The sequence below is a fragment of the Girardinichthys multiradiatus genome, chromosome 23, assembly GCF_021462225.1.
Source record: "Girardinichthys multiradiatus isolate DD_20200921_A chromosome 23, DD_fGirMul_XY1, whole genome shotgun sequence".
NCBI classification, from domain to species: domain Eukaryota; kingdom Metazoa; phylum Chordata; class Actinopteri; order Cyprinodontiformes; family Goodeidae; genus Girardinichthys; species Girardinichthys multiradiatus.
The window spans coordinates 28,102,185-28,127,094 of NC_061815.1; the positions used below are offsets into that span (position 1 = coordinate 28,102,185).

The 24,910-nt window shown below is 37.4% G+C and overlaps 1 protein-coding gene across 6 annotated transcripts; it reads left to right on the forward strand.

Annotated features, from left to right (window-relative positions):
• The first annotated feature begins 354 nt into the window (after positions 1-354).
• stx3a (syntaxin 3A) lies at positions 355-23,048 on the forward strand. 6 transcript variants are annotated; one of them, XM_047353757.1, is made up of 12 exons: positions 360-792; positions 11,868-11,942; positions 12,065-12,164; positions 12,455-12,529; positions 12,639-12,709; positions 12,969-13,077; positions 13,158-13,231; positions 15,811-15,945; positions 17,832-17,942; positions 18,208-18,318; positions 22,288-22,376; positions 22,461-23,048. In XM_047353757.1, exons 1-11 carry the CDS (start codon positions 763-765, stop codon positions 22,363-22,365), a joined length of 969 nt encoding a protein of 322 aa, XP_047209713.1. In that variant the 5' UTR covers positions 360-762; the 3' UTR covers positions 22,366-22,376; positions 22,461-23,048. The 6 variants fall into 6 exon arrangements, 5 of the variants coding, with proteins under 5 accessions (XP_047209718.1, XP_047209713.1, XP_047209714.1 ...); XM_047353762.1 differs by lacking the exon at positions 17,832-17,942 and having other exon boundaries at positions 355-792; XM_047353758.1 differs by lacking the exons at positions 22,288-22,376; positions 22,461-23,048 and adding an exon at positions 20,181-21,839 and having other exon boundaries at positions 361-792.
• The last annotated feature ends 1,862 nt before the right edge of the window (positions 23,049-24,910 follow it).

A 24,910-nucleotide genomic window follows, 5' to 3' on the forward strand; every position in this document is an offset into this window, starting at 1 on the left:
ACCATAAACTATTTTGCAAAGAAAAAAAGGCAAAAAACATCAGTCTATGGAAGTTCTAAACTGGACGAGAAATACTACAAAAGACTTAGTTCAAGGGGTAAAAATAAATCTGCTATGCACTGCAAGATTAGTAAGATTCAGACATAAAATTGAGAATAAAATTAATGAGAGAAATTTTAAAATGCTGTAGTATTATTTAAATATATCATAATTTTAATCTACTTCCTTTTTCATATTCACAAGTAGGAACAAAAACCTCCTGTTTCCCCAAAAAAAGTTATTTAACGACATTATTCCCACAGCACCTAAATGCATCAGCAGTGCAGGTGGCTCAGGGCGTGGCTTCATCCAAGTGAACAGGGACGTGGCTGCGCATGCGTGAGCTAGAAAAGTGCGTTTTAGAATGATTAGTGCTGGGCAGCGCAGAGGCAGATTATATGACTCCACACAACTGTTGTTTTAATCCCCTGGAAGAAGAGATTTAGCAAGAAAAACCACTGCCTTTAAACCCAGCAGCCATATTGTATGGAAAAGCGACGGGAAGACTCCAGTTTTCAGAAAAAACTGCACTCCCAAGAAACCCCCTGCCAGGATTTAAGGGGAGTTTTAATTTGCTTTTCAGCGGCGGTTGGGTTTCTGTTACACAGCTAGCTCAGCAGCTGGCTGGGGAACACAGGCGCTGGGAGTAGTTTTCCATTCCATTTGGTGCAATATTGGCTCTTTTTGTTTGCTTGTTCGGACTTTTGTATCACACAACTAATAATGAAGGACCGATTGGAACAGCTGAAAGCGGTGAGTAATGTCCAGGAAATGTTTTTGTCCATCTCTTCTATTGTTTCTGCACTTAAAAATGACCTTTTTTTAAAAATATATAGCAAAAAATGTTTAATTCGTACGAAGACATTGGAATTAACACAGGGTTTATATTTTTACTTAAAGTATTTGTATATGTGATGACATAACTGATGGTAACAAACCAGCAGCTTAAATGTGGGTTTAATATGTTGATGTTGGGTAAAGGAGATTTACTAATGAAGGATACATGTTTTAAAGTGTTTTTGGCTCTCTGTTGAGATGTACAGTTTCTGAATATTTCATATAATTAACTTCAAATTTAAGTCACTTTAATTAGGTTGGTGAGTTCTAGTAATGCTTCAATTTCTTCTTACCTTAATGCTGAAACTTAAAAGTAAGTGTATGGGTTTGTTGGTATTTGATAATGGACTGATTTGGCTCTTCTTAGCCGATACTGATATATATTTTCGCTACCAATTCAGATTTTTCTTTTTTTGTCTCAGAGTTTTGGATCTCTCCCTACTTATGCTTCAAAGCATATGGCCCCAACCTTTATCGGAATTACTCAAAAAAAATACACTAAAGTTGGTTGAGGCGTTTATAGAACAGAAATGTTGGGTGTTGTTGGTTTTGATACCTTGTTAATGAATGAGAAGAAAGAAAATCAATATCAATTATAGAAATCAGATCAATACAGTAAAATGACTCGTGAGTTGCATGATTATACATTTTATCTTTTAGTGGTAGGAATCAGAGTTTTTTATATTTAGAGATGTCACATCAAATTATTGGAAATATTGACATATGTTGTGAAAATTAATCAAGAAAAGTTTTTAAATAAATATTGTAAGAACTGGATTTTTTTTGTTTTGCTTTGGAGCCAGTTTTCCCATACTATTTGGAGAATGGAGTAAGCCAGTGTGCTACCCCTCTTCCACCTGTTGCTGCACCTCGACAGTCAGCTGGCTGAAAGAAGCTTCCTATTGTTTTTTTTTTGTTGTTTTTTTTTTTCTTTTCATGCCTTACAAGATTGACAAACTCGACTGTTTGGGAATATTCTTGAACACAAAAAGACACACCGGTTTGGTGTGCAAACTAAAGGTACACCACATCTCTCTTATTTGGTTAACATTGTTTTAAATGCACATTTAGGGAACTACAAGCTGCATATGTGTTTTAAAAAAACAACTTCAGGCTTACTGCAGCAGCAAAAGCCCCAACCTACTGACCAGCCTACACCAGCATGTTGTAGTTGTGATAAATAGCAGAACTACAGAAATGCATACTCTGTGCAGTAATTTAGCAAGCATTCTTTATTATTGTTTTTAAATCAAGATAACAATAAAATTTTTTTATCTGTATCGTTATTATAACTGCAATTATCCGGGTTAGACTTTTGGTAACAGTAGGGGTAATAGTTGCTTTTCCCTGAGCAAATCCCTGAAATAAAAGCCGTGAGATCATGTATATTTCAGTTTTTAAGATTTTCTTTAAAAACTGTGAAACTCTGGTATTTTTCCTCATGTTTATAATCCTCCGAAAGTCCCCTACCAGCCCACGCAGAGTCGCCTGCTATTATACAATGTAGCATCAATAAAACTGCTCCTATGGTCAAAAAATTCACCTTTTGAAAACACAGTCGTGGGGTTAGATGTCTTTTAAGCTTTAGATACTTTTACAAGATGGTATAAAAGTGTTTCTCTTATCTGCATTGAGAAGAGAAGAAGTTATTCTGTGTCAAGTCAGAAGGAAAACCAGATGTAGAAAATGTTTGGTGTGCTCTGCTCTCCTGGTGCTCCTAGAGCTGAAGCCTTGATCCTGTTGTTGTAACCCAATATGAGGTGTGTTGCCATGGCGTCTTAAAACATTTGGCTAAATATTTGCTGTGTTCAAAACTCCTGAGCTGCTTTCCCCTGTCACACAGCTGTCCTCATGTCAGTGAAAGGAAGTATAGATAATAGGCTGTTCACATGTAGGGAAGTTAACAGAAAATGTGAAACTATTCAACCCTCTGAAACTCAACATTATTCCCATTTTTGCTATTTTTTCCTTTACTCTTCTCTTTATCTTTTCCCCTCACCCACACCCAACCCTTCACAGATTTTCCTCCTTGAGTTTCCTTTCTAATGTTTAACTTGCTGGCTGTAATCTAGACTATATATGTGTCATTCTGCAGCCTTATGTTCATTTCAATGTTTACCCAAGCTGCTGCCAACAACCACCTGACCTTCAGGAAACCTGGAGACGTTTCGGAAAGAAAGAAACTCGGAAACATAAATTGGTTCGAGTTATGAGGGCTTTCATGCTGCTGGATTGGACTGATCTCGCCTTCTTGTGCAGTTTTAAACTCAAGTAGTTCAGCTGGATGTTTCCTTTTTGTGTGCAAGACAAAAGGCGGATGTAAAAACTGAAGCATCTTTTTGTCATTGAGTTTTTTTCTGTTTATGGCCTCTGGCAAAGCCAAATGTTTCTTCAGTTCTGTGTGCACAGTAATTCAACTCTAATTCAACGGGCTACTGGTTTTGGTTGCCCTCTTGAATCCTAATGAATGGATGAATTGTACCAGCACTCGCATTTCTTCCACTATGATGTTCTTAAATTCCCTCATCAGATTGCAGATTTGCATTACCACAAATCCTTGTTATATGTATCGGTCATTGTTGATCACCTCCTGGTTTCCTAAAAGTAAGGTCAATAAAGGGGTTTGTTTTACCACATGACCTCAGTGAGCTGTATGTAAAAGGTTGTGACGTGACAATGGAAAAACCTTTCGAAGTCCGTGATGTGATTTAAGATAATTCTGCCATTAAGACCAGCCTGCATATTTTTACTTTTTCACCTGACTAACCTGAAGGTGTTCATACTCAAAAACTTCAAGTAAAAAAAACAACAACAAAAAACTGGAATGCCTCCAAAAGTAGGAACGAAAGCAATATTAAATAGGACATTTTTATCCACTGTATTTTGTGGTCTTTATTGAAATGATGGTAAATGTGGTGAGTAAAAAAAGCATTTAAACGTTTATTGCAGCCATTTTGGCCATATATCCGTCAGTGCATTAAATCAGAGCCCAGAAAAACAGCAGCGCTGCTCTAAAAATAAACCCCATTAGCTCATTATCAAACCAGTTGATTAACAACACACAAACATTTGATTCAGTGATTTAGAATTATAGTATTTAATCAATTCATGAATTGATTAAATAATTGTAATTCCAAAAATGCACAAATGGATAAAACTCCAGTAAAAATATTCTTTGGCCTAAAAACTTTCCCATGTGTTTTACTTTTAAGGAGATATTTCACAAAGAGGATTTTGATTTGTTTTAGTTTTTTTAATTGTGATGTCTGGTTTTGTCAGGCCACCACCCCCTTGTCAAAAAATGAAGGGTTATTGCCTTCACATTGGAAGGAGTAGTTGGGCTGGTCACTGATCCCAACGAATGCAAGTTCCACTGGTTTTCTGGCTTGGAACTGGAGTGTGGCGTTATTTCCACGTCAGAGATATAAAATACAGAAAATGGCAAAACATTATGAGTCATCAGTGAGACGAGACATAAAGAGGAACTTCAGTCTTGAATTTAATGTAAAAGTTTCACTGCTAGACTTCTGTTCTGCTTGTCCCTTTTCATTGTTTTTGTAGAATTGCAGACTTTTAAAGGCACCATTCTCAATCATGACTGCATTTTCTTAAACGGAGGACAGGTTTTGGCTTACTGCACTATCAAAGTGCATTAAAATGTGTACAAGATGAGTTGGTCTCTCCATAGATCAGAAAACGTTTGATCACATTTGTTGAGGAACTCTCATTTCCATTGATCTGTAACTGTCAGCTGTATTATCATGGTGGGGGGGACATTTGTAGTCGTGACACCGGCCTGCCTTCATCATAATGTCCCTACTACTCTCTGTGAGCTTTAGCATTTCAATCACTTAAAAATGCACATTTAGTGGGTGCATTAAGGGCAGTGAAAGGCTGGAAGACAGATCAAAAACATTATTGGCCTGCAGAATTTGCGTGCGTGGAACCTGATATAAAATATCCGTCCTAATCCAAACAGTCCACACATAAATATTGTGATGGTGATTGTAATTTGATTTTGCAGCCCTAGTAAAAAAAACTATATAAAGCAGTAGTTCAGAACAAAGTTACATTGCTGGCCTTTTGGTCCTTTTGGGGGCCTTCGGATCTATAGACAGACTTATCAGCTGATTAGACATCAGAATCCATCAATTTTCTCTTGTTCTGCTCTGATTGGCTGCTCAAACACTAAAAAATATACGGTAACTTAAAAATATACGGTAACTTATTTATCAAATGCATCAAAGCAAAGAATGTCCACCATTTAATAGTCTAAATGCATTAATTAGTACCAAGATGCACATTTAATACATTTTTCTTTTAAATGAATACAGAAATAAATGTGAATGATATTATTTCTTCCTATCCTGTTGGATTTAAAACTACTTCCTGTTTCAATCTGCAGAGCAGTTCCCCCTTTTATTTGTTGTATTCCTTTTAAAAAAAAAAAAAGTAATTAGCCCCTTAAAATTTAATTAGCTCCTTAATAAAGCTCTTTTACTTTGACTGTACTCTGAAACTGCCTGGATGGGCAGGTACCACAACAATCCAGAAGATGAATGTGAATCACGGAGCTTGAAGTGAGCTTCACCTTTACGCCCACTGATTTCTGAGGCAGGGGATCACAGTGTTTGTTTAAATGTAAAAGCTCCTCTCAGGCATCGCCTTGTTGTTAACAGGGAATTATGCAAGCTGACATATGGGCGTTCTGTATGCTGAATAAGTGTAATGAGGTTTTGCATTAAAGGAACAAAGCAGCGTTCCCAGTAGACCATGCATCCTTTGGAGCAGTGCATTTTGTGCCCTTTTTTTTTTAAATCTTTATGTCCGCTTGAGTCACATGATTATGAAATGTTCACTGGGAGATTATTGTTTCTTGGTTTAGATTACAATCTAAGTTGCTGCAGCGTGACTCACGGTATCTGCATTTCAGCTCACAGGTCTGCAGTCAGTGGCTTTTCTTCAATGTTGACCCACACATTGTTTTAAACATTTTTTTCAGAACAGTCATTTGAAGTTACATGATCAGATCTGAAGCTGTGATCTTAGTTTTTTATGAGTAAGTGTTTATTCCAAGTGTTTTTCAGTGTCCTATTCTGACTGCATTAGCTCATTTATTATGTGAGCCTGTGACTGTTTCCAAAGCCCTCATGACCTGGATGAGTCCTCTTCCTCTGATTGTTCCTGTCAGTTTTTTAGGTGATCCTGCGTAGAAAGGCTCTTCTGCTCTCGGGCCTGTTGCATAGATCAACCCCCTTTTCCTTTTGTTCCTGCTGAATGAGCCTGTGGAAGGAAGTGGGTGCTTGTTGTTATCTCACCGCTGCAGAAGCACAGTGCGTGAGGGAGGTTATAATGTGCGAGGCCAAGCGCCACTTTTGATGGAAAAATCACGTGACCGAGTCAGAAGTGAGCAGTATGTCGGTACATGTCCAGGGAACTCTCTTCACAACTGTTGTTAGGCTGAACCAAATAGTCCTGGAAAACATTTGCAATTCAAATTTTGAAGGTGTACGTAGGTTAAAGACAAAATTCGGATGAAAATGCTAGGGAAAAAGAAAGAAGGGTTTTGAACAGGTGAAAGGAAAATAATCAGGGGAAGATGTAAGCGCAAAGATTTTAATGATATTTAAATGTTTTTTCTCTTTAAGTAAAACATCACAGCCTCTGTTCTGAGCTTATCTTTGTATCTCACCTAAATGCAGTGCCTTAAAAAGGTATTTATACTCTATTTTGAATTTGTTTTAATTTGTTGGTATTTTATTTAATAGACCAGCACAAAATGGTGCATAATTGTAAAGTGAAAGAAAAATGGTACATAGTATTCAAATGTTTTAACAGATAAAAATGTGAAAAGTGTGGCATGCATTTATATTCAGCTCAGTCACATGGGGCTTCTTCTGGGTTTTTTGCCAGTATTTTGTACAGTTCAGATTTGTGGAGTACATAACTTTTAGTTGTCCTGTTGACAGATTTTCACACCTGAGCTGTGGATTTCTGCAGCTCCTCCAGAGTTACCATGGGACTCTTGGCTGCTGGTGTGATTAATGCTCTTTTTGTCTGGCTGTCAGGTGGATGGCCGTATCTTTGTAGGTTGGTTGGTCTTCAGGTGCTTCATTAAACATGAGCTCCTCCATGTGATGTTGTAGACTTCAGATATTGTTTTATAGCCTAATCCTGCTTTAAACCTGCTGTGTTCCTGATCTTCAATATGCTGTTTGTTCTCTAGAGGGGTTAGCTTTGGTTCGACCTGCTTTTTCAGCTTCTACCATAGGTTCCTTGTAACATTACTATTTTTAGTACTTGGCTGCTTGTTTGTGGTGCAGTTGTTCCGAGTCGTATTGAAAACGCAACGTGACAAGACTGTCGGTCACTGATTGGTTAGGGGGCAACTTCACCAGTCACAGCATCTTTCAGTAACTAATATTTTCAACTGATTAATCGTTTTACGCTGGGTCTGTTGTGTATATGAGCAGCATTATAGCAAGCTAGCATTAGCATTGATCTGACCCGACCCGACTAGATTAGGTACTAGTGGATGAGGGGCAAAACAAACCTCTGGGGCTGTTCTTATGCTGAGTTCAACCACACACAGGTGGACTTGATTTATTAATTAGGTGACTTCTGAAAATACGTGGCGAAGCGAAGAGGCATGAATACAAATGCATGCCAGCTCTTCAGATTTGAGAGTTTTATAGAAAATTTGGGAAATCGTGTCTCATTCTCCCTTCTACTTCAGTTACTCTCTTTGTGTTGGGTAATCTTTTGGAATACATTTTATGGTTGGAAAAATGATAAACAGTTCAAAGGGCATTGTTAATTTTGCAAGGTTCTATAAATAACTAAAACAATTGTCCTTTAAGTTAAAGGATAAACATTTTACAGTTTAATTATAGTGGACTTTTTGTGTTCTCAGTATTTATTTAGCTCATGATGCAGTTGATTGATACGACAGCAGGGAAAACCAACAGCTGTGACGCCCAGTTTCACTTTGACCCAGCCGCACACCTGACTGTCACACCTGAGGAGTGCGGTCTTGGTGAAACATTACTAACCACGCCACCTGACTCGCCTTCAGATCCCCAACCAGCTGCATCACATGGGTGTAATAAAACATATGTGATTTAAAAACAAATTAACCTGTATGGTTGTTGGTTTTTCTTGTCGCTGTCAAAACCCAAACCTGACAGGGTTTTACTCTTCAGTTTTGGTTTTTAACGGTGGCTGAAAACAGGCTAAGTTCCTGCAGTCATGTAAACCTCCGGCTGCAACTCCACTGTGTTTGCCAACTTTTCCTTGTGACGTTATTTGTTATTTATAGACTTCAGCGGAGGAAAGCTGTCTAATAAATATATTGGGTGTGGTCTGGTTAGACTAAGACCCATATTCCTGCTTGATGTTTCATGCTGACCAAGCAGGAAGAAGTTTCATCAGGATACTGTGGTCTTCAGCTGGGAGATGATGGTATAAAACCTCCTGTTTTGTTTTTAGATTCTCCACAAAACTGTTCACATCAAACAAAAGTCCCTTTTAGACATGTGTTGTTTTCCTTTAAACATACAGGCGATGCCACGTATATTAAACCTGAATATTTATGTTAATAAATAACCTTTTTACCATCCTGTCCCACATTAAATCTGACTAAGCTTCTCCAGCTATGAATTAGTTAGTATTTTCAAATTTATTTCTGATTGGTAAATCTAAGAAGGAGTTTTGTCATAGACTATTTTATTACTTTCTTTAAAGGCAGAAGTTTGCAAACATCTCCTTTTGTATCTGCTTGGGCCTACACCATTTTGGGTACCATTCCACAAGCTTCTCACAGTTCACCGCAACTTTGGCCCGTTCCTCCTGACAGAGCTGGTGTGACTGAAGCTGGTTTGTAGGCTGTGTTGCTCACACACAGTGTTTTCAGCTCTGCTCATAGGTTTGTGATGGCCGCTCCAAAGATTTTACTTTGTTGTCTTTAAGCCACTTTGTAAGTGATCTGGTGGTCCATTTGGAAGAGCTATTTCTGCCATAGCTGTAACTTCCTAACATCTTGCCAATATCTTCAGTATTTCCACATATTGCTGTTTCCTCATGATGCCATCTATACCTCCAGAAAATCTCCCACAGCATGATGCTGCCTTCCCTGTACTTTGCAGTTGTAGTGGTGTTCTCAGGCTTGTAAGCTTCCTTCTTTTTTCTTCAAAGTTTTTATTTTGATCAAAATGTGCCTCCAGACTTGAAGGTCTTTGTCTTTGCAAATTGTTATCTATCTTTTTTTGTGATTCCTTTGGAGTAATGACTCCTTCCTTGCTGAATTGTACAGGACTTATTTTACTGTGTATAATGACACTCAGCAGTTTGAGCCAGCATCATCAGAGCTTTTACTTTTGTTCTTGGGATGATATGTAAATTTCACACCGAAACATGTTAACCTCTGGGAGCCCATCTCCTTCCTGAATGGTGTGATAGCTGGACATTTCCATGCTAACATCATTGTTTGGCCAAATAACTGTGGCAATTCAGGCATCTGGGATGTATGAAAATCATCAAAACATATTTTGGCATTTAAGATGTTGTTGTTATTTAACTAATCCTAACTGACCTAAAACAGGAAGGTTTGGTCTAATTTATTGGCAGACCGTGTTTTGAGGGTTATTTTTCTTTTTATATGTAAATATCTGATTCAAATAGTAATTGCCACATTTGGGGTTTCATTTGACTTCTAAACAGCTGTTCAGGGAACCTTGACCAAACATGTTTAAATAATCATACATTGCATGTCTTCTTCCTTCATTGATTTACAATATCTGGATCTTCTGGTATTTTTCTCCTCAATTTAAACCACATGGACTGAATGGCTTTTATGCTCCTTCTGCTACTTTAACAAATACTTTCCCAGCTGTACATTGCTGGACTTTTTTTTATAGCCTAAAGGAAGTCTTTATGGCAAAAAAATATTGTTTATAAGTTTGTTTATGGAGCTCATTCTCATTGATTACTGATCCTTTTACCCGTGTTATTTCATATCTTTCTTTACCCTACTTTTTCGGGTAATTAATGTTGCCCTCAGCTGCGTCACAGACCATATGTCAGTTCGAACCCACCTGGGGGATGTTTTGTGTCAGCTTTGACAACGGAATGGTTTCATGATTAAAATAAATCATATCTAACAGCAGGAACTTGCTCAGTTGTTCTCTAGCTGTGATCAAGGGTCATATTTTATGACTCAGGTGGTGAAACGCGGCTCAAAACCAAAATAAAAAGGAATAGAGTACACGACCAAGATTTCAGATAAGGAAATACAACTGAATTTAATTTGATATTTTTTATTATTGTTTATTTCCATATTTTTTAGAAAATGCTTTACTAGAAGGAAAAACAAATTGACTAGTCATAGTTTAATTACATGGTTACAAAATGGTTTGTTTACAGGTGTGAAATGGGAGTACAAATGGTCAAAGACACGAACTGATCCGTAGAACCTCTGTGACAAACAGTAGTGTTGATTTAAGAAACAACCTGAATTTTATAGAAAAAAAACGGACTTTTAAATTGATTCAGCAATCAGTCATCGAAATGGAGCCATTTTTCCTCAATGAATTCTGACCTGTGATCAGTAGGTCACCCCCCCTCCCCGTTTCAGCTTCTAAATGCATCACAAACAGCGTGCTCATGTTCTTTTTGTATTTAGTAAAAATCTATTAAAGGTTAGAGGCGCATACTCTGTTGCCCTAAGTAGATATAATGTTGTCCTTCTTACATTTTCTCTGGACTGGAACGCCGCTTCCTCCAATAAGCGCTTTTCTTTTTTTTTTTAGCCTTTGTTACATTTTAACAGTTGAATTAAAACAAAGTTTACAAAATGGATTTTGTATGCGTTGTTGCCTTTTGAAATGAGTCAGAAATTGGTATGTGTGACTGGACATCAGTAGCGGCCAACGTTGGCCTCTTCGTCTAGTTTGGCATAGATGAATGAGGTTTAGCTACTTTAGATACTGTAGTCCTGTTAACACCGACAGCTCAACAGAAGATCTTTATTTTTACAATCTTCTACCCTTCAACACGGACATTTTCACAACTTAATGGTACTATATAAACAAATATGAAGTATAATGTTAATGTCAGCTGATTGTAGAAAGAGTTTAGTGGTGCATTTAGTGGTCTCATTTCATAAACGATATATATTGATAATGTACAGCGTACTCTGTGTCAGTGTGAACCTATGAAAGACTAATTTAAAGTCTGAATAGCCGAGTGGCATTACTTCACCAGCTGATGGAGCTGGTAATACTGCATTTCAATGGATTTTAATTGTACTAAGTTCTGTAAAGCTCTCTCCTCTTCATGTTTACATGGAGAGAGAGAAGCATGTTTAGTTGTCAGCTTTTCAAAGTCCGCTTGGTTGAACCAGAATTGAAAATCTCTGGTCAAAAGAAACAATTATTGTTTATTTCATTGGAAACCGAAGAATATATTCATATATATTGGATTTCACATTTAATTATTTGATTATGTAAAGTATTCCGAGAATAAAATTTGTATAAATATATTTATTTTATTGAATGTTTAACTTTTTGTCCTATTTGAATTATACCACAGGTTAATAATTTATTTATTTTTTTCCTTTGGGATTTTTATGTCGGTAATCCTTACGTGGACAAAATAACTAGAGTCTACTTATGTTTTGTTGAGGGTGGTAAATTATTTAAACAATACTGTATTCTAATCTGAAAAGCCATAATTATTTACTGTGGTTTAATATTGGCAGACATAAATGAAAGTTATTCAATCAATAGCAAAATAAATCATGAAAATAGGTTCCAATTGCAGATTGTCATTAAAATATATATGAAAGCTGGTAAAATTTCTATATATATTATATCTATAATTAGTTGTTTTCTTTAGGCTTAAAGGCTCACAAATTACCTACAGCTTTTGTTTCTTCGTTGTTAATGTCTTTCCCACATTCTCTGCAGTTAATGACCTTATTGTGTTTGTGTTAGACTTGTGATCAAGATGACGACGAGGTGGAGATTTCTATGGACAACGCAGCCTTCATGGACGAGTTCTTCTCTCAGGTCAGTTTTTATGTTCACGATTGTTAACGTGCAGAGACCTAGCCTCTCTTGCACCGTCCATTAGTTTTTTTTAAAGGATGAAACTTAAGGAGTGTTGTTGATTGCGACCTGTCTGTTTCCAGATTGAGGAGATCAGGAACAGTATTGATAAAATTGACCAGAACGTGGCTGAAGTCAAAAAGCTTTACTCAGTCATCTTGTCTGCTCCCACCTCAGATCAGAGTGAGTAACTGTTTGTCCGTTTTTTTTCTGTGCTCAGCTCAATATGGTCCACAGGGATCAGCTTATTGTTGGGTTTTTTCCTGGTTTGTTGTTTTTGATCTTTCTTTTTGTTCTAAATTAAGCTCTGTTACAATCTGAGCAGAAAAACGCATGCTAAGATGCGGAATATGAAAAAACCCATCATTTATCTTCATTTTCTTTGCATACATTAACATTAAAAAGCTTCTTTTCTACCTAAATATCCCTGGTTAAGACTAAATGGTCCCTCCCTGTATGCTCTTACCCTTCAGAAACACAGGATGACTTGGAAGCAATCACCCTTGACATAAAGAAGATGGCCAACAATGCAAGAAACAAACTCAAGAGTAAGTCCGGCTGTGACACAATGACTCAAAACTTCACTGAATTTTAGCCAAAATCTTGTGTGACGTGTTTAAGATAAATTGTAAATTTGAAAGTTGGACTGTTTTCCAGCAATTGAGAGAAATCTGGAGTCAGAACAGCAGGAGAGGGTGTCAGCTGATATACGGATACGTAAATCACAGGTAAGTTACATTCAGGTGGTCTTTGGATGAAGCTATTTGGTTTGATGGAAAATGTCTTTCTTCAAATTGTTTTTTATATAGCTTTTCATTAGGTTTATTTAAGAGTTTATTTGTTGAAATCAAGTAGGTTGATAGGATTTAGTTTCCTGAAATATTTCGGGACATAAATGTAAAAAAACAAAAATAAAGATTGCACAGATGTTTTCAGGATCTCCAGAAAGATTGGTGATATTTATTGACATCTGCTCTGCTCTCCCAGCATGCTGTGCTGTCCAGGAAGTTTGTGGAGGTCATGACAAAGTATAATGAGGCTCAGGTGGACTTCAGGGAAAGGAGTAAAGGACGTATTCAGAGACAGCTGGAGATAAGTAAGTTACTCCTACATTAACAAAAATAAAATAGACAACGATCCCCTGATGATCTGTGTGTTTCACTTTGTCTCGTCCAGCTGGAAAAGCTACAACCGATGAAGAGCTGGAGGAGATGTTGGAAAGTGGAAATGCTGCTGTTTTCACTGCCGGGGTAAGTGTGTGTGTGTGTGTGTGTGTGTGTGTGTGTGAGAATGAGCATCCATGTTTTGTTTTTTAAATTAAAAGCCTGTTTTATCCTAAAAACACATTTTAAATTTCTCATATTTGGATAAAGGAACTTTTGTCCTTTTTCTAGAAATCTTCTTCTATGTATTTTCTGCTAGAAATATATTTGAAACGTTTTAATAGAAGCTCTGCTTCATCCCATCTATTTAACAAAAGGAAGGAGAGTAAATATATTTAAGATGACTTCTTGACAAAATGATAAATATTTCAACTGCTCCTGATATTTTTCACATTTATATCCAGTAGTATTAGTGGATATAAATGATTGGCATCTGGGTGGTGCCACTCGCTGCCAAGCTGGATGTTGTTTTTACATATTTAATAACCAAAATATAAAGATTAATGAAAAGCAGGCATGTTTTAGAGCTTTACTTCTCAGAGAACAGATGGAACAGCTGTAGGGAGGCTCCAAGAAAGAAACAGTTACTGGGAGAACTGAATCACGTAGCTTTGACTGCATGTGTCGCTGATAAAATGAGAAACACCCTGCACTCCTGCTTCTGTCCCAGCTTGTTAATAAAGAGGAGGCTGTTTTCAGCACAACTGAGGAGGAATTTCTTGCTCGAGGACACCCAGACGTGCAAAGACATGAACAAACCCCACCTTCATTTTGACTATCATGCTTATAATATTGTAAAAACACACCTAAAGTTCTCAATAATTCATATGAAACTTTGAATCTGTAATTTTTAAAACATCTATAATGGTGCTCAGAGGTGTTTGAGTCTCTTATCTTTTTTGTTTTAGTCCAAAGGGTTGCTAAGCAAAACCGGGAACAATTAAGAACAAAATGTTTAGTAATTTTTTGATAACGTTAATCATTTTATCAAATCATTTGCCTCAGAGCAAAGTTGCCTAAGTTATATATTCTGGCAAATATGACTTAGGCAATTATACTATGAAGCTTTTCAGAAGTATTTCCACTAAAAGAACAGGGATACCAATTTATTATTAAAACACTTTTAAAACAACAAGGTTGGCCAAATTGCTGTACAGTAAGCAAAGTAAAGCCACTGTGTGTTAGAGCTAAGGAGCAGAAGTGAGGTTTTCAAACAAGATTTAAAAGCAGTAATGAATTCTGCTGAGCTGCACTGGCAAAGCATTTCATAGCTGTGGTACCGCCCCTGCAAAAGGGCTCTCATTCCAAACTTTGCAACACCTTTCAGGGACTTTTAGAAGCATCTGATCTGCTACCCTGAGCAGGTGTGTGGGCGCATAGGAGTTCACTAAGGGTTTAATGTTCTAAACATGTCCAGGAAACAATATTTTGAGCTCTACAGAATAGGAGAATAGGAGTCGTTGATCATTGAGGTAAACGGAGCAGTTGTGTTCAGAGCAACCAGATCCCCGCTCAACTGTGGGACGAAGAGCAGGTTTGTTTGGGGATAATGTGAAAGATGTCGGCCGTGATATAAGGCAGTCTAGAACAAACTCTAGTTTGAATTATTATGACTAATAGAGCTTACATCTTATAGATATCTAATAAATGGATTCACTGGAATAAAGCTTTCACAGCTCACACTAATAACCTGATTGAACTTTAGCCTCCACTCTTTATATGGTAAAATTGTATGATAAGGAATGCTGTGGCAGAAATAATTTGACATGACAATGTGCTGATTTTAGCTGCATTTTCTATTTCCATGAGACGGTTACATGTTATCCAGCCCCTGACCTATATATGTTCAGAGTCTAACTGACCTTGAACACGAATCATTCATAGAAAAGTGTCTCTCTTGCTGTGGTTGTGTGTAATCAGTTTGTTAGGATGGACATGGGGAAAAAAGTGCTGTGTAGACTCGACATTAAAAGGTCACCTTGGTGGTCTCCCAACATCAGGAAAGAGTTGTCTAAAAGTAACTTCACTCCTTAATTTCAACTCTTTAAAAATACAGTGGTTTAGTTGGGGATTGGTTAATTTTTTTTACATATGCAATTATGAATTTTTTTGCGGCGCTAGGGGCCTTTATTCTTCCACGTATTTTTGACAGTAGTTAGACAGGAAATGGGGGCAGAGAGAGAGGAAGACATGCAGCAAATGTTGCCGGGGCCAGGACTCCAACCCGTGACCACTGCATCGAGGACTAAAGCCTCCGTATATGGTGGTGTAGGGACGCTAAAGCCTCCCTACACCACCAGCCCTGTGCCGACATTTGCAATTACTAAGAAATTACTTGCCTGAATTAATTATGTGTAGAGGAAAACTACTCCTTAATTCTAAAACATGGCAGAGGTGGCATCATAGTGTGGGCCTAACTTGGGCTATCTGCCTTCGTTAGTAAGATTCATCAGCCTGTTCAACAGGAGCTTATTAGGATACCTGATTCATAAAAAAAAAACACAAGAACCAACATATTAACATACCAAGATATTTTTGGGACATTATTTTTGGTATTGACACTTAAGACAAGAAACTGGGATTTGCACATGATTAACAGATGTTTGTATTTTATTTACTGTTTGTTTTGAGCCTATATGGTAACGAGTACCCGCTCCTCTTTGCAGATTGTGGACTCTGGGATCTCAAAACAAGCCCTGAGTGAGATTGAATCCAGGCATAAAGACATTGTCCGTCTGGAAAGTAGCATCAAGGAGCTGCATGATATGTTTGTAGACATCGCCATGCTGGTGGAGAGCCAGGTACACTCCTCTGCATACATCCGCTTCTTGTTATTATTCAAATCCATTCATTCATCCATTCTTTCAGTTCATCTTTGCTATGTCCGAGTGATCAGTCATGGCTTCGTCTGGCTGTTTTGTCCTGATGTTTCTTCCTCGGCTGTTCTGTGACTGTCGCTCTACATCTGTCTGTTTTCTTTTTTCCAGCTCCATGCTTTTCTTAAACCTGTGTTCTGCACGGCCATCTTCATCTCATTCCCTTAATGGAACCCTATCTAATGTAGTAAGATATAAACTAAGCATCATTGTTGCCACCAAATTCATTGGACAGTTTGTTCAGACATTTAACAATTGTACCAAATTATAAAAAAAAACTAGAGTATGACCACCTCTTTCTTGCTGCTTACACCTTCATGCTTCCTGAGGGAAATGGTTGATTGAGGTAAGAATCTTTGTCTTTCACTCTGTTTGTGTTGTTTGGACTGTTCCTCACCCTGTTCATATTTACTAGATTTGCAATCTGAAGAAACTTTGCTCCCAAAGAAATGCATCAAAGACATAAACACACCTATTTCTTCTCTAAAGTTACGTGAAGTAAACATCACACTTAAAGCTTCTGTTGGTCATTATTGAAGCTGCTTCAAGCTAATTTAAACGTTAATCAGTAGAGAATCATTTTGTAACCCAGATCTATTGCTGTATATAGAGATATGGCTAGACGTTTTGGTAGACACAAAAATGTAGCTCAGCTCAGTTTATTCAGATAGTGACCATATATACAATAGGTGTCGTTTTCAAGCACTTTACAAGACAAAAGTTATATACAGAAATATTTAGCTGATTCAGGCCAGTCATTCAGACAAGTTCAGATTCTGTTAAACGCTTTCCATCCGATTACTTCAACTTCAGTGAAATTTCAAATGCCACGGTGCTGTCCTCCGCAGGTTAATATGCGGCTTGTTAATAAGAGACATCTATTTAAGGAAATTCGGTCAGTTGCATCAAGTCACCTACCCTCCCCCCCCCCCTGAACAAGCACGTAGCGACAGCGGACGGTTGATTGCGTAAGATCAGTGAGAATGAAAGACCTTTTGAGATGCACGACTACAACGTTTAGATGCGTCCACCTCAGTGTTGTCTTCTTCTGTGCAGATTGACAGTAATGTGAGCAGGGAAGTAACCTATGAAATTGCTGTTTAATGATCATTTTGTACAAAATCTTTAGCTATTTATATTAGTTTGTTGAAAATAAAAAAAACATAATGTCAAAGAAATGGGTTTAATAATTCTTATAGTAATATTCATAATAAAATGTATTTTTCCTTATTTTATTTACTTTTAACTCTCTAATAACCAACACATGCAGAATTTGTTGAATCTATTACTTTTCCGTTTTTACTTTTGGACATTTTCAGGAAATTTCAGAGAATTTCAAAGACTTTGTTAGCAAATTATGCAAAGAGGAAGTATTCACAGCATCTACTATTTTTTTTTTTTACCCCTTGCACTCCCTGGAGAAATTCAATCTGTCTTCGACCGAAATGGTCTCTTTCCTTCTCTTCTTCTCACAACACCAGTGTTCAAAGCTCTTTGCCTCACTTCATTTGCAGGTCCATGCACACCCACCTGCAGCCAATTTTGAGCAAGCTCTGCATTGGTGGCAACAGAATTCACTCACTTTACAGAAGGAGATAGTTCTGTTGATTTGTAGTGATTTCAGCTGCGGTCTTTCCCAGTTTCACCTGGGCCCGTGTTAGAATCATGCTTCACAACGACCCAAGAACATTTTGATCCGTCTCCACGAACAACTGAAGCTACACAGTTAGCCAAACACAGTGTCAATCCCAGAACATGTGACATTGATATTGTTTGCTTGAGAAATAATAAAATGCATGTTTGTTTTTCAGGGGGACATAGTAGACAACATAGAGCAGAATGTATCTCAGTCAGTGGACCACATTATACAGGCAAAGGAGGAGACTAAAAAAGCTGTAAGGTACCAGACCAAATCCCGCAAGGTAATGTGTTTTGCAATCTATCACATAAATGTGACATCTTCCTGTTACTTCTCTTCTTATTTCAGGCGCTCTTGCACTTTTATACAGTTTCACACTTTTGATCCGCTTTGCATGCCCTGCAAATTACTCTTCTATTTTGCCTCCCTGCCATAACACATTCACACATAACTGTTGCAATTGTGTGTACGCTCGCTGCATGTTTCTTTCTCTCTGCTGTTTTACTCATTTCCTTCTGCTGCTGTGTTGTTGCCTCTGGCACGGTCAGGGGGGGATGATTGACAGGATTGAGAGCAACATGGACCAGTCGGTGGGCTTTGTGGAGCGAGCTGTTGCAGACACGAAGAAAGCTGCCAAGTTTCAGCAAGAGGCTCGCCGTGTGAGTGGCTGTGATCAAGAACTGCAACTCTAGTTTCCCAAAAGTACCCAAGATATTTCCGCTTTTTAACAAGAACCATAAACATTTAAAAACTCTAGTGAAAATTAAAGGAAATAATTTGTTTTGCCTACAGAATCTGCATCAAAACATTAGGGCAACTGGTTTCTGACCCAAACATCTACTCTATGTAATACATTTACTATTAGCCAAAGGATATTTAAAGGGTTTAAGATGTATTTCTTCCGGTGACATTATGCTTTGCGTATTGATCATGTTTACCTACCAATCAGAAGGGCACACATTAAAAAATAAACATCAGTAAACATTTAAAACCTAAACTGTCTTAAACCAAGTTTTGTTATTTGAATATTGAAATCAAGCAGCATCTAATTTAATAATGTGTAATTGTTTTCTTTAATTCTGGGACCTTGAATAAAAAGGTATAACATTTGCAGCCACCCTGTTGATTTCAGCAGGATACCCATGTTAATGAGCAGTACAGCTAAACCCAGGAGCTCCGTGACAGGAGAAATGGTTTGTTCTAGTTTTAATTTTTTTGTGTGATGTTAAGCTATAATTTATTTTACATAGAACAGTTTTCACCTGTTCTTTACCTCTTAAATATTGCAGCAAGTTTCAAAGTACTTTTTGAAACATCCTCAAATCAGCTTTTTTCTAAATTATCAGCATATGTAGGATGTTTTTGTTCATTACTGAAACAGCTCATCTCAGTCAGTAGAGACCATTGTTTTAAAGTATACAGACTCAACTTTTAAACAGCACTTTTCAAACACGAGTAAAATCTGATGTGATTCCCAGAGCGAAACGAAGATGTAGAACAAACAAGTAAACCTAAAAAAACAAAGAAAGGGGATAAAATAAGAAATTGAGAGCAAGTTCCACTAAAGAATTTGTGTAGGAAACTGCAAATGGCCACCTGTTGGGACATCATGATGCTTTTGGGAAACCATATTATTTCTTGAAGATGATCTCCACGGTCAAAATCTGTGATGACCCCTGACCCTCCTCTGTGATTTGTCACCAACTCTGTGCCCTGTGGATCCCTGTGATAAAACCACTGCTGTGACCCACTCCCCACTGATACCCAGAGCCAAGATTATCCTCCTCTCCACCTACTGAAACACACACACACACACACACACACACACACAGCTTGTTTTCTCTCTTTTGTCTTTCTCCTGCTTCTTCATTTTTAACCTTGCTGATGTTTTTGAACATGAGTATTGCTTTTGTCTCTTATTGCTGAAGATATGATTTGCTTTCAGCTGATCCAGCATTTGTGTGGCGTTTCAAAAAAAAAAAAAAACTGTCCAGCGTTTTTTTTTTTTTTTCTGACAACTTCCAGTAGCTATGTGGCACATTGCCTAATTATTTTAGCTTTCCTTACTGAGATTTGGACCTGACCAGACTGTGTGTACTTGGCTATTCCCAACAGAAAACTGTGATTATAGTGGTGGTTGTGGTGGTCTTACTGGCATTGCTAGCACTCATTATCGGGTTGTCAGTAGGATTGAAAAAGTGAGGAGCTGTTTGGCTAAAAGAAGAGCCGCTGGTGAGTAACCTTGGAGAAAATATGTATAGTAGAGCTGAAACAAGCGTGGGGATGAGGCATGCTTAGGAAAAGAGGTTTCTTTTGAGCTAAATGAGTGTGTTTTCTTCCTGTCTTGGGAACTCATTTGATGTCAGTGTTAGTGTTAGTGTGTGTGTTAACATTTCTGGTCACTGTTAAATGACTTGGTGTTAGTGGTGAGTTGGTCTGGTCAGTGGGGGCATTTAAATGCTCCTGCACTCTGTCATTAACTCTTCTCTCATTTTGTCTCTCTGTATCTCCCCTTCTGTAGAAGATGATCTTCATCGGTATATGCTGTGCTGTGGTTTTAGTCATCATCCTCATTATTGTCCTCACTCAGACCCTATAATAGGACCTGCCGTATTGCTACCATCACCATCATGTGTTTACTTCATGCAGCCCGTCCATTTTTTCATCATCTGCTAAAAACTGGTGCAAATTACTTCATGTGGATCAGTGCTGCTGACCTGGTGTGAAAAGAGGAACTTTTTTGACTTCCTCAGTTTTAGACAATCTACGGATGCTCGGATGAGGAAATGAGTTGAAATGGGGCCCAGTACCTGCTTACACCTCTGTGGAAGCCAAAAAGGGAAACTGGAAACATAACTGACTGTTTCATCACTCCACTGTCACCAAACATTTCATTGTTTAACATTTATGTTTGTCTTAACTATGCAGGAGCACATGCCACCCCCCCCCCCCTCCTTCTTGCCTCAATGAGCCTCGACACATATGACTACTTTAAAAGCTACTGAATGTCCACTGCTCCAGGTTATGGTTGGTTTTCAGGGGGTTCCAGCACTTTCACTGTTAACTATTAAATTAAGCTAAGATTTATGTAATTATATTGTAAATAATAGAAGTCATAATTGTACACTGTTGACATTCAATCTTGTAAGAAGCTTAAGGTCTTGAAAATGTTCATTTTAAATATGAAGGATGACACATTCCAGCAACATTGAAAGAAAAGACTAGAAAGTTATACGTTGAAATTGTACCTTGAATTTGATCCTGTTAAACCAGTTAACGTGTAGAAATGAAACTATGCTATAAACATACTACCTAAGAGACGACAGAGGCTAGAATTAACACTAGTAAAAACATTTTCTATTTGACAGGTTTTTACATAGAAAGGGACAACTAAATCAAAAGGAAAGTCTCTCATTCTAACAGCTCTTTTTAGGTGTATTAAGCAATTGTTACCACAGTAAACATACAGCTAAGCTGCCAGTTTATCATTCAGTTTCCTGTTAGAATGATGTTCAAGGCAATTCTAGTTTTCTTAGTGTTCATTAGGTTGATATTTTGTCATCAGATAATTTACCAGAACCTCAATCAGTTTATATATATATATATACAAATTTTGTTGGGTAAAAAGGTTGAGCTTGTTTATTCAAAACGTTATTTCTAGTGAGATGAACTTGATCAACTGGCTGCTAAGTTGAATTTGAGTTGGTAGCCATTATTGTCCTACGCAGGTAATATTCCAGACTGACAGTTTACAAAACATTGTATTGGCTTTAGCATTTGTAGGATGGTTGTTAGTGTGTATTTAAAGATAATCAATCAGTTGTCAAGAGCCAAAGCATTTTCTTTTCAAGATTCTGTATGCAGGAAATACTTGAAATCAGCGTCCAACATGATTTTTGTGGTCCTGCAGGTCACAGAAGGATGAGGGAGAAAAACAATTCAAGCTGCTGCACATTTTGTTTATGTCAAATATTTCAGAAGAATTAAAGATGAGTTTTTTTTAAGCCTGAGCTTCTGTCCTGTTTTTGAGTCACAATCCCAAATATACTGTATGTCTTGCAAAAGTAATCATGAATACATTGGGATTTCATGTAGTAGGCCAAGATAAAGTAACGCATATTTGTAAAGTCAAAGGGGAAAGTGTACATAACTTTTTAAAATAAAAATCTGAAAACTGTAAGTGCATTTGTATTCATTCAGAAAAACCGAAAGTAATGTATCTTTGTACTGTCATTCCACATGTGTGCACCACTGTTTATCACATGAAATTCCAATGAAGTTTGGTGTTGACAGTCGACATTGTGCAAAGTTGTGGGGGTGAATACTTTTGCAAGGCGCTGTACCTGTATGGGAACAGTTTTTGATGACAGTGTTGTGGAGATGTGTGAAAGTGTTTTATGTTTACTGCTGTGCTGCAATGTACAGTTTTTAAAGACTCGTTCTGCAGAGGTGGAGGTAAGTTCCGTCACCTTGCTCCTACTACAGAAAATACACACATCCTAATCTGTCTGATCCTCTGTTCCCCTTTGCTCCATCATTTCCTCTTACCAGCCACCCTAAATGGACAGTTATATTGTGCTGTTTCTTTTTTTTTTTTTTTTTACTTTGTGTGTATTTTAACTCTCCAGAAAAAGATGATGATTACTTTGTGCTGTGCCATCATTGGGATCGTTGGGTTCTCCTATCTCTACAGTTTCTTCTCATAAAGTTTGCACAGGTGAAACATCAGTCTGTTGCAATTACTATAATTCACTGGCAGTGATGTTTAAACCCTCATGTTCTCTCTTTGTGTTCCTCATAGGAATAAAGTTATCTCCAGGAGAAAACTCTTTCCTCTGGCGCTTACCCGGTTTATGTCATTTACATTTTTTTTGAATAAATTTCAGCATCTCTTAAAAAAAAAAAAAAAACCTTTTTCCCCTTCCGCTCTGCATCACATTTGAATCTCCGTTCCGCTGTATAAAGTGTTTGGAAACGTGTTATAAATGTGTGGATTTTCCTCTCGGACAGATGGTTCAACATGTGACTGTTTTAATCTTTACGGATCTCTCTGCTCAGCTGTAGTCCAGCGCCTCCTGGTGGTGCTCTGAAGGAAATGATCATTGTAAGCAATTGTAGAAGAAAAAATGATTTGGTGAAGAAATTACTGGAAATGTTACTTAAACCCTGCAAAACCTTGTTTTTTTGTTTTTTTTTTCTGCATTGGCTCCAAAATGTTTGGGAAAGATCTGTGTTATTTTATCACTTGTGTGTTGTAACAAAAATGTGTGACTTTTGTTGTGTGTATGAGTCTATACTGCTTGTGTCTTTTCTGTAACAGCGGGCCTCGCTGGCTGTGTCAACTCTATAAAGCCTGTTATGCAATAAAAAAAAACAAATCTCCGGTGAACTACGAGCCGCTCACGTCTCAGCCCTGTGAATGATTTGCATTTTGCTCAGCTGATCAGCCATACAGAGAAACCAGTTTGCTACTGGTTTCGTAGCATTGATCATTTGTGGAGATCTGGTCCAGCTGATGCTGTGTTCAGCCTCCGATGAGCTTTCTGACCTAATTTCCTCCCCCATCTCGCTGCTGCTCAGAAGCTCCGCCCATCAGCTGGAGTTGGAGCGGGGTGCGTTCGTTTAACTCATCCGAGTTTGGAGAATAAACTGAAAGGGTCAAATAATGTAGAATATTAAACTCCAAGCAGAGAATTCTGTGTAAAACAATATATATATATTTTTTTATGTAAATACGTAATGATACTTTGTAAAGTGACCTTTTTCGGGTTAAATTTAAAATCAACTGAAATACAGGAGGTTTAATCATTTACAAATTTACAGAAGAGATTTTAATTGGTAAAACCATTGAATAATTTTACAGTTTGTTTATTTTAGTTACTCTATTAGTTTTAAGTAAATTTTATGGTTGTGTTTCTTCAATTTGTTTCAGAAATGTTATTTTAATTTGCATAATATTTCTCATGTAAAACTATTTCTAATTTCTGGGCTTTTTTAAAACGTGTGTGGTCATTTATTTATTTTTCTCTTATATTATGCTTTCTTTGTATTTTGGTTATTTAATGTCTCTTAAATATACAGTTATATAGTTATAATATGCTTTCTGATAATTAAAAGTCAGTCAGTCATTTTCTACCGCTTGTTCCATAGTGGGTCGCGGGGGAGCTGTTGCCTATCTCCAGCTGTCGACGGGTGAGAGGCGGTGTACACCCTGGACAGGTCGCCAATCCATCACAGGGCAACACAGAGACATCCAGGACAAATAACCACGCACACACTCATTCACACCTAAGGGCAATTTAGAGAAACCAATTTACCTGACAGTCATGTTTTTGGACTGATGGAGGATGCTGGAGTACCCGGAGAGAACCCACACATGCACGTGGAGAACATGCCAGGAGTCGAACCCAGGACCTTCTTGCTGCAAGGCAACAGTGCTACCAACTGCATAATTAACTGAAATGATGGCTTTAAAACATTAGTCTGTGTGTAATTAATCTATATGATTTTCACTTAGTGAATTGAGTTACTGAAATTAACTTTTCAAAATTATTCTAATTAATTAAATATGACTGTACAGTGAGTGCTTTGCTAAAATATTCATATCCCTTGAACCTTTTCATATTTTGCCAATCTCAATTTTCATTTTATTTTATATGTCATACATCACCACAAAGTAGAGCAGAAATGGCAAGTGGGAGGTAATTGATGCATGATTTAAAAAAATAATTTTTGGCCTAACACTTCACCTTGAACAATCCGTACTGTAAACATTGTGGTAGCAGCATCATGCTGTGTGGATACTTGTCTTTAGTGTGGACAGGGTAGCTAGTCAGAATGGATAGGTAGGTACATGGAGCTAAATGTGTTAGAATGATCCAGTCTAAGTAAAGGCTTTGGAATCATGTATGCTTATTCCTGTTTCACAATTACATGCTACTTTATTTTAGTTTATCACATAAAGTCCCAATAAAATACATTGATGTTTGTGGTTCTAATGTTGCTAAATGTGAAAAACCTAAAGGGGTATGAATACTTTTTTAAGGCACAGTAGATGGGTTTTATTGGGTTCTGTGGATTCTAATGAAAAACCTCTACAAGCAAGACGTGCGTTAATGTGAAAAATTTAAATGCCTGGTTTTTTCAAGTGTTTCAGTTTTAGCATGAAAACTGAGTTTATGAGAAATCAGGAATTTGATTTTAGTATTTTTCAGGTCTTGATGATATGTCTGAACATTAGCATAATTGTTA